Source organism: Engraulis encrasicolus, chromosome 4, assembly GCF_034702125.1.
Source record: "Engraulis encrasicolus isolate BLACKSEA-1 chromosome 4, IST_EnEncr_1.0, whole genome shotgun sequence".
Taxonomy (NCBI): domain Eukaryota; kingdom Metazoa; phylum Chordata; class Actinopteri; order Clupeiformes; family Engraulidae; genus Engraulis; species Engraulis encrasicolus.
Window position 1 is genome coordinate 3,745,310 of NC_085860.1, and position 10,316 is coordinate 3,755,625.

The window sequence follows — 10,316 nt, forward strand, 5'->3', positions numbered from 1 at the left end:
ATCAAAAGAACTTGAACAGTTAATATAACCTCAAGACATAATGAACATCATACAACAGAGGGCTCTCATACATGTAAGACGTGTGCACGTACTACATGTAAGGCATAGGCACTTACAGTCTCTCCAATTACCATCTGTACACTACATTGACCTTGCCCTGGAACCAAACTTACTTTTTTCTTTATCCTGGAGGACACACACACACACACACACACACACACACACACACACACACACACACACACACACACACACACACACACACACACACACACACACACACACACACACACACACACACACACACAAGTCAGCACAGAAAAAGACCTCTAAATGGAAGCATATGAGTGTCTGGGTAGGTGGATTACCACGGGACACCTCTGAGGGATGTGGGGGAGAGATTCCACAGCGAACAAGAAGCAATCCTGTGTGGGTGTGCTTGGGAGTTGTGCAACTCCCTGAGCTGGAAGAGGAGAAAGCCATGAAGACTGAGCAGATGCTTACACAGACGCTCTAACGGTCCTGAGCGAGCACACACAAGGCGAGGGATTACAGTGACTCCCCCAAAATCAGCGCGAAGCAGAGCTTTCCCAGAGTTAGCAATCCCAGAGGCAACAGTTACCTAACTCAGTGTGGCGACAGTTTAAGTCCAATGATGTCTATGGCTCAACAACTCAACATCAGCCACGACGGACTAACCAAAAAAATAGCAAATGTCAGTCAGTGCAATGGTGGCCACAGTTAGACTTGGGACCATCACAGTTAGCCCACAGTTGGCACCAGGCCCCCAGCTAACACAATGCGGTCCAAGCTAGCTATTCAGTCCACAGGTGACCACTCACAGTAAAAGCATGCTGGTTGGTTCAGGAAGCCATCACGCACTCACTTGAGTGGGAAAATAACAGAGCTGTCATTTTAAAGGAACACATTGCGGCTATAGCTATATGAGGCTTTTGCTTCAGTTCTCTCTTGAAAAAGATTTCTTGAGCTAGCTAGCGCTTGGTAGGCCTACCATAACAGCTGCCGAACTGAAGCCATATGACCCCGCTCTTGTGCAATTGCAAGACAGAGAGCACCGCTTTGCTTGGGCTAGTAGTGACCTTCCGGCCAACCTATTCACGACATCTGAGTGTTATTCCTATTGTCTAACCACCCGTCCTCGTCTCGTACCTGTGGCCTCGAGATTCGAGGCGACATGTCATTGACGGTAGAGGTTTATTCAATACCTCGCAAAAACACATTTCAAAGGTGATGTTCTCATTTGCAAGCGGGACGTTGAATAAGGAAAAGTCCTCCAAAAGTCCTAAGTTGACGGCGGGGAAACTTAAGTGGTTTCTCCGCGGAGGTGGGGAGTCAGCGAAGCACGAAACCACAGGCACACCAGGATGGGAGGTGAGACTATGGCATTCAAATCGTGGTTACGTGTCCGGGTTTTCACATACCAAAGTATGGTCACCCATAGTGGCAGCTACAAGTGCTACAAGTGGCTGAAGTCATATAACCACGCTCTTTTGCAGTTGCAAGAGAGAGCACCGCTTGCTTGGGCTATCAGTAGCTAGTGCATGGTAGCGTCGCAGCTGCCAACCTGAAGCCGTATGACACCGCTCTTGTGCAGCTCCCAGAGCTGCAGGAACTCCTGGGGCATGGCGTGGTAGCTGTTGGGGGGCTCGTTGTCATAGTAGTGGTGCGACAGGGGCATGCCGTCAGGGCCGTCGGGGAAGGGCCAGAAGCCGTACACGTCCACCTGGTCGCAGACGGAGAGCGCCAGGGTGAGCATGAAGAGGCCCGTGGAGAGGCGGCGCGCGCCCACACCGTGAGACGCCCAGTACTCGCTCACGCGCCGCAGGAAGTCAGGGTGGGCGAAGAGGAGCGTCTGGTTGGCCGAGGCGTCGGCGAGGGTGTGCGCGGCCCGGAAGGAGGGCTCGGTGCCGATGTTGGAGGAGAAGGCGGGCATGTAGATGAAGCTGCGCTCGTACACGTTGACGCTCTGCAGGAACGGACGCCGCGACCACTCCAGACCCTCGAACCTTTTAAAGACAGATGCATGCGCATAGACACACACACACACACACACACACACACACACACACACACACACACACACACACACACACACACACACACACACACACATGCACACACATGCACACAGACACAGACACACACACACACACACACACACACACACACACACACACACACACACACACATTTAAAAATGGGTGACTTGTTCTGTGTGTTACGACATAGATCATTTACAAAACATTTACAAATATAATACAGAAACATGTACATATATGAATTTTGAGTTTACCTTCTCTCAATGATGCTCGGGTTTGCTGTCACTAAATGTGTTCTCTTTCCAATGTGTTCGGCGTATCCTTTGTTCAAGGGAGGGAGATTACATCTGTGCGCACACACACACACACACACGCACAGAGATACATTTCAGCGATAGCATCCACACACAGACCCAGAAGAATGCCTCATCATTCCCATTAGGCAATGAAATCTTGTGTCGTTACTGAGAGTAGTATCTTAGCGTTGCCTTATCAGTTGCAAGCCCAGCAACATCATCACACACACAGGGGGCTGTTATGAGTCAGATAAAAGCACTCAGATCTCCTGTGCATGCAAGAGACTCTAAAAAAATATCTGACTGCTGGCCACTGATGACTTATGACTTTCTATTCCTTCATCATAGACCCAGACAACACCTGACACTGAGAGCAGTTACAGTGCATGCAGTGAATGTTCCCATTTTAAACCGAACAATGACACAGTTTTCAGAGCGCCCACAACTAACATGAACTCTTTATCCATTTTGATTGAGGTCACGTTTCGGTTCCCCAGCGCTCTTCCGGGGACTTGTTTTATGTACACTACTGCGCTCACAGAGTGCTAAGATGCCCCATGATCATAAACTGCTGTTTGAACTTTGCACCAACACAGTACATTCCTTGCGGACATAGTACGCTACGAGACGACATTCAGAACCAAGTGTCAGTATCAGTACAGAATGTTTCATTCGTTAAATTGAGGTCTAATAATGCTTCCGTGTTAATAGATAATTTGAGATTGTGGCCAGAGTAGGTATTTCAACTATGCTGCTCATTGAAACTGTGAAATTGAAACTGCCTATTGCCACATTTGATCTTTTCATTAATATTAATACAAAATAAACCAATTTACTATGCCCAAAGGACAGTAAGTTTTGCTGCTAAAAATGCCCATTTCTGAAAATTCAAATTTTAATGGTGCTGGTAAGTATTTGTCAAAAAGGTAACATTTGTGAATGGGCAGCATGAATTCTGGAAATTAACTACGAAAAATATTACACAGTGCACCTTTAAATGTCATGCATACCACTTATCGGGGCTTAAATTGGAATTTGGGGTTTAGTATTCGTCAACATTGACTTGGTTGCTTTCACACCAGCTAGCAGAACTGTACCAAAGTATGACAGATGAGGTCTGAGACCACCCTTTTTCACGCCAAAAGCATTTGGCGCGCGCCAAGCGTTCCATTCAAACCAAAATGTTTCAATTATTCAGAACTTATAACCATAAACAAGAACAAGAAGTTCATTGCGTTTGATGTGTCTGCCATAATGCAACATGAGCTTGTGCGTGCGTGCGTGCGTGCGTGCGTGCGTGCGTGCGTGCGTGCGTGCGTGTGTGTGTGCGTGTGTGTACTGTGTGCACATGCATTGCAGACGGTGCAAACAGGCCAGGCTTGTGGCTTTCACGTTTGTCTAGCACAGGCCAGGCTTGTGGCGAAGTTTGCACACAAGAGCAAGACCCCCACAGTAGCACTTCTAATGTCACTTACAACGTTTCCGAGAAATTCTTGCAAAAGCATTGCTGTAGATGACTGATGTATAGCATGCGTGACTACATTGTAATAGGCTAGTATAAGGATTTGACGTTTTCAACCATATCAGTCACTGATCAGAGTCACATCAGAGTCTACACTGGCACCGTATGTCGTGAAATACTTGCAGCATGTGTGTATGTGTGTGTGTGTGTGTGTGTGTGTGTGTGTGTGTGTGTGTGTGTGTGAGAGAGAGAGAGAGAGAGAGAGAGAGAGAGAGAGAGAGAGAGAGAGAGAGAGAGCAAGAGAGAGAAAGAATGTGCAGTTCAAATATGCAGTATATTATTATTACTACCACTGCTACTATTGCTGCAACTATTACTGACCATTAATTAAGATGCTTTTAGTGCAAACGTGACGCAAGAACAACAGAAATTCTACAGCCTAATGTCGGAGTACCAAAAAAAGAAAGCCTTCTAAACTAATGCAAAGTTCGTGAAAGAATTGTTGGGAACCAGAATAGGTTTGGGTACAAGAATTAGCTTGATCAGTAAACAGATACATTTTGAATAACTTTCAAATACCTAATTTCTAACTATTCAAACGTGAGGAGATTAACATCGTTTTCACGTCTGGTCCCTTTCAGCTGCCTGAGCGAACTCAGAGTAGTGACTCAGCATTTTTGCTGCATATGTGAACGCTCCAAAGCATATCCAGACCCCTCAGAAGCGAACTGTACTGAGACCTTGGTTGACGTGGTCTCAGTTCAGTTCGCTTATGAATTCTGTCACACATGTGACTAGGTGTAATCCCTTAAGGACGGCTGTAGAGGACCGGGTGTGATGAAAAAGAAGAGTGACACACCATAAAAGCCTACCAGGACCAGGAAAATTGCAAAGCAAAATTTCAGGGGATCTGGTCAAGCTGTAAAACATTGCAAGCTGATTGAACGAAAAAAGGTAAGTTGCCCTGCTTCCATAAGTTTGTAAGTTAACTCAACTCAAGGTTAAACTCAGCTCGAGGCTTTCTCAAGTTGAGTTAACTTACCAACTTAAGGCATCAGGGCAACTTTACTTTTTTACGTTTAACTGGCTGCAATGTTTTACACTGTAGGTGTTTGTTGTGAAGGTGCCACTGGCCCAGTGAGTGTGTTTACAGGTCTGTGTTACCTGATGACAAACTGGGCTCGGTCGATTTCGTTTCCACAGCCGCTGTTCTTCAGAATGCCCCCGTTGCCGACTACTGCACAGGTGCTCAGGCGGTGAGGCAGAGGTGGGTCCTGCACACACGTACACAAGCACACAAACATATTTTGTCAAACTGACATCGTCTCACTGTGTCCAAAATCTAAAGTCTAAATCTCTCTCTCCTCTCTGTCTTTCTCTCTCTCTCTCTCTCTCTCTCTCTCTCTCTCTCTCAATGATGGTAGATACGCTTGTTCTCTGAAAAGTGGCTCGGCTCTTCCTCTTCCTTTGGCCAAAGTGTGAAATTCTGCGTGTCTTGTACACGTCTGTTTATATGTAATTGAAGACAAATTGTCTAGTTTTCTTAACACTCCCTGAGGGGCACAACGAGGATAGGCTTTTGGCTCCACTCAAGTCTTTTGTGTTCCCTCATTACACCTATTTTGCTGGTCAACGCGATGGTTTGTCTGTCCGTTTGTTTGTTTGTCAGCAGGATAACTCAATAACCAATGAACGGATTTGGACGACACTTGGATTTCTTGATAATGACCCAAGGAACAAGTGATTCAATTCTGGTGGTGATCCGGATCACGAACCGGAACCAGAACTTTTTAAAAGATTCTGTCAGCAGGATAACTCAAAAACTAATAAACTGATTTGGACGAAACTTTGTGGAGTTGTTAGTAATGACCCAAGGAACAAGTGATTCAATTCTGGTGGTGATCCGGATCACGAACCGGAACCAGGACTTTTTAAAAGATTCTTCACCATTGCTGGCTTATATATCTAGACGCCCCTGGTGACCAGAAATTGAATTGCGGGTACTCCACAAAACGAAGGCAGAAAGACTCAGGGTGTAACATAGTCAAATGTATCAAGCAGCCTCCTTGGCGGAGGTGTAATAGATCACAGATACAGATCCTGATAAAATTCAGGTCATTCCAGAGTTTTGGGTACATACCATTTCCTTACGTCACACTATACAACTGTGCATTTGCTGTAGCACACACATCTACCCAAAGCACCATATACAGAAGAGGTTATACTACAGTGCATCAGAGGTTCCCAAACTTTTTCATGACACTGCCCCCATATATACTAGTAGATTCCAGCCAAGGCCCCTCTGACATGTCCCGTGCTACACTACACACTACACTACCCTCAATGGAGTTGGTGCATCTCAAAACCCATCCAAAGACAACAGGAAACATTAAAAATATAGGCCTACAGTAGTGTTTCTCAACAGGGGCACTACAGCCCCCCTGGGGGCGTTGGGAAGCCTTAGGGGGGTGGCGTTGAGAAGGATACCTCTGAGTGGGGAGGGGCTTAGTTCCCATTGGGGGGCATTAGTCTATTTTATCTTTCAATACTAAGGGGGGGCGTTGGTCGGCATATGATGAAGTCAAGGGGTCGTTTGCTGAAAAAAGGTTGAGAACCACTGGCCTACAGTCACACTCCATCCGAGACACAATAGATAATTAGTATAATATACCGTAGTTCTTCATGGGAATATTTTGAGCTCATTTTTGGCTTATTTTGCTCTACATTTTGCTATTACATTATTATTATTGGCATATTATTACATTACACTTAGCTGATTTTTTTTATCCAAAGCGACTAACAGTTTCTTTATAGGGTATTGGTTACTGTACCTGGAGCAATGTGGGGCTGGGTGCCTTGCTCAAGGCCACTTCAGCCATGGATGGAGGTGAAGGCAGGAGTGAGGGTGGGATTTGAACCCACAACCCTCTGCTCTTAAGACCACCTCCCTAACCATTAGGCCACAGCTGCCAATACTTTTCTTGCCAACTTGCTGTGGCCGCCCTACAGTAGCACCCCTTCACGGCCCACCGGTGCCCTCTTTGAAATCCACTGTAGCCTACTACATCATAGGGCAGTCATGGGTAAGCGGTTAGAGTGTCGGACTTGTAACCCAAAGGTCGCCGGTTTGACTCCCAACCCGCCAGGTTGGTGGGGGGGAGTAATCAACCAGTGCTCTCCCCCATCCTCCTCCATGACTAAGGTACCCTGAGCATGGTACCGTCCTGCCGCACTGCTCCCTAGGGGCGCCATAGGGGCTGCCCCCTTGCACAGGTGAGGCATAAATGCAATTTCGTTGTGTGCAGTGTGCACTGAACACTTGTGTTCCGTGGAGTGCTGTGTCACGATGACAATGGGAGTTGGAGTTCCCCAGTTGGGCTTTCACTTCGGCTTTCGCTTTCATATCACAAGCCAACTGAAGTACAGAGGAAGAGTAAACAGGGGAATAGCACTGTCCTCTGCTCCAATCAACTAGCATCATTAGAATAGCCTATAAAGGCTTCACCGCAGGTGGGAACCCACGCCACAGAGAGACATGTTTTCATTACTTACACACCCCAGAGCAGGGAGACTGCAGTATATCTACGTATACTAAGAATGTAAAAAACATTGTCTCACACAATGAGTTTCCTGTGGATGGTTTGGTCTTACGTGTCAACGGTGTGTGTGTGTGTGTGTGTGTGTGTGTGTGTGTGTGTGTGTGTGTGTGTGTGTGCACGCTTTACCTTGACTAGTAGAGAGTAGGTGTGTGGGTCAACGGTGTGAGAGTGGAAGAGCTCTGCGTCAAACCATAGCACTGTTCCAATGGCCGTGTTCTGCTTTGTCACTGCAAACAGGCGATGTGCATCGCAACACTTCTCAAGCTCCTTCCTGTGAGGTGACACACATGCACACACACACGCACACACGCACACACACACACACAGTCATTATGGACGGTAGATGCACACCCCATTCACATTCGGTATACAGTAGTTATTTGCACTCTGTGTGTGTGTGTGTGTGTGTGTGTGCGTGTGCGTGTGCGTGTGTGTGTGTGTGTGTGTGTAAGGAGAACAGAACCCCCCCCCCCCCAAGAACTCCCCCAGAGACAGAGGTAAAGTGATGGTTGAATTGGAGATGTGCTTGACTATGAGTTTGACTGACCGGTTACACAAGACAATAACCTCCATCAAGATTATTAAGGGGAAACACGGCAGGCTATTAATTTAAAAAAAACACACAAAAAACGCAAATCAAATTTTGTAAAGCATTGGTGGCACTGGGTGTAGGGGAGTAAGGAGTAAAGGAGTACAAGCAGGAAATGAAAGCCGTGTCCTCTGAGCGGCAAGCGAGCACTTCCACAAAACCATCCCCAAGAGCACTTCCACAAACGCTCAGCATATCCAAACATCCTCTGGTGATAGATTAATTACTTAATATACACAGCATCCGCTGGTTATATCTGTGGCCAAACTTCAAATTCCATGTTTACAGTTCATGCAGAGGGCCTGAATAACAGCCTCTATTGGTAAAACAATATTAGTCAGTTTCAGAAAAGGGCTGAACCATTTTTAAGAAAACCATGAAATAAAATGTTCGCAATGACAAGTAGGTTATTTCACTAACACATAAAATCTCCAACACAGGAGTAGGCTTAATAGCCTACATATAATAAGACGTGTGTCGATAATGTTTCTTTTAATTATATTGCTGATTACACAACGCAGAAAGTCTTGGTAGGCCTACTATGATAGCGTTGAAGTGTGGACATTTACTGCAGCAGGGGTTCCCAAACTTTACTATGACAACTTGGCCCCCTATAAACCAGTAGATTCCAGCCATGGCCCCCCTTACATGGGTCGTGCCACACTATGTTTTGCTGTGCACCCCCTTTCAGAAGTCTGTGAGTTTGTGCCCCATGTATAAAATAATATCGAGAATGGTAGTAATGTTCAGAGATGCAACTATAATGTAGTTCTAAACTAATGGAAATATTGTTTATCTTGTTCTTGGTTTATTTTGGTGTACTTATTCAATTTATTCAATAGGCCTAACTTATTTTGTTTTGCTATAGGCTACTCTTCCTGCCAACCCGCTGAAATTAGGTTAGGTTTGGGGTCATGTTTAGCTTGCCTTTGAAATATCTCCGACATGTAGGCTTAAATTTGTCTCCTATAGTATGTCTACCACACCTGTCAAACATGCGCGGGCGTCTGACCATCGTCGCCAGACCGGGCAGCGCGCGGGGAGATTTTTCATCACACATGGATGCATGGCTGGATTGAGGAGCCGCAGGGGCGCTGCTCACCCTCTCTCTTGTAAATGGGGGCTGCTCTCGCTGGGAGCTCAGAGGACAATGGCTGGCCTCAATAGCCCGTCCTAGTGAATAAAAGAGTCCATCTCAAACACATCCCCGCGCCATAGCTAAGAGACCTATCTAGCGTTGTTGGCGTTTGCACATCTCGGAGAACAATTTCAGGCTAACGTTCTCTCATCTGTCACATGCGTTACACAATTGTGTCAAATTCGTATGCGTGTACCGTTATCTCTCAGTCGTCAGTCCCCAACAATTCATCTGAGAAAGAGGTCATTAGCCTACCCGAGAACCTCGTAGTTGGAGGCGTTTCTCTTCCACTGACTCCGAAGCTGCTGGATTTCTCTAACGAGTCTCTTCGTGTCGATGCTCCGGTCCCAAATCCTGAACCAGCAAATCGCAAGCACAGCCAACCCTGTCGCCAGGAATAGGCACTTTCGGGTGCACCTGAGCGGGTTCATCATCATCCTGAATAAATCACGCGTCTATACGCACGAACCGAGCACACATCAAAAATAATATCCTTCATGAGCCGCAAACATCCATCGAGAGGACATTGAGATACGTGAAGCAATCTCCCCGCTCTGCTGAGATTCTGCATCCATACTCCTTTCACTCAAACTGCCTGAGTCACATACACATTCCAGCTCATGCACGCCTACACACGCGCGCACACTATATCCAAATTGCACTGGCGGTATCTGTCCCAGGGAGAATACAAACAGATGTGAGCACACCGCGAGGAGTTCAATTAAATTCAGCGACGATGTTCTGTCATCCCCTTGCCGTCCTCCTCCACTGTCTAGAGACGACGCTGACGTCACGTCAGGGTATCTGAATTTGGCTCCGGTTCTCTTGAACAGATGAAGGACGAGGCGCGGGGACGCGCGCAGCCGGTTGGGCTATGAGATTAACACATGGATGAGATTAGCTGCAGTAGTCCAGTAGTTCTCCTTTAGTCCTGTGATGTATCATTTGTGCGAAGGTCAAGTTTATGGTTTTGGCTACAGATTAAGAGCTAGATAAAGGCTGTGTGAAATTAAATGGAACAGACCCAATTATCACCAAAATTCAGTTCAATAGGTCAATTTACCTCGTCCTTACTAAGAAAAATCCAGAGAAAGATAATATTATTTGTAATAAATTGTGAAACATAGGCCTACATGTCTGGGAAACTGAAGGGGTGGAAAACACGGGTCAGT

At 46.3% G+C, this 10,316-nt stretch overlaps 1 protein-coding gene across 1 annotated transcript; it reads right to left on the reverse strand.

The window, feature by feature from the left end:
* Positions 1-1,069: 1,069 nt before the first annotated feature.
* Positions 1,070-9,840, reverse strand: LOC134446645 (alpha-N-acetylneuraminide alpha-2,8-sialyltransferase-like). Its single transcript, XM_063195952.1, has 5 exons — positions 9,400-9,840; positions 7,544-7,688; positions 4,983-5,092; positions 2,315-2,407; positions 1,070-2,027 (listed from the first exon to the last, which is right to left on the reverse strand). Exons 1-5 carry the CDS (start codon positions 9,579-9,581, stop codon positions 1,556-1,558), a joined length of 1,002 nt encoding a protein of 333 aa, XP_063052022.1. The 5' UTR covers positions 9,582-9,840; the 3' UTR covers positions 1,070-1,555.
* Between the last annotated feature and the right edge of the window lie 476 nt (positions 9,841-10,316).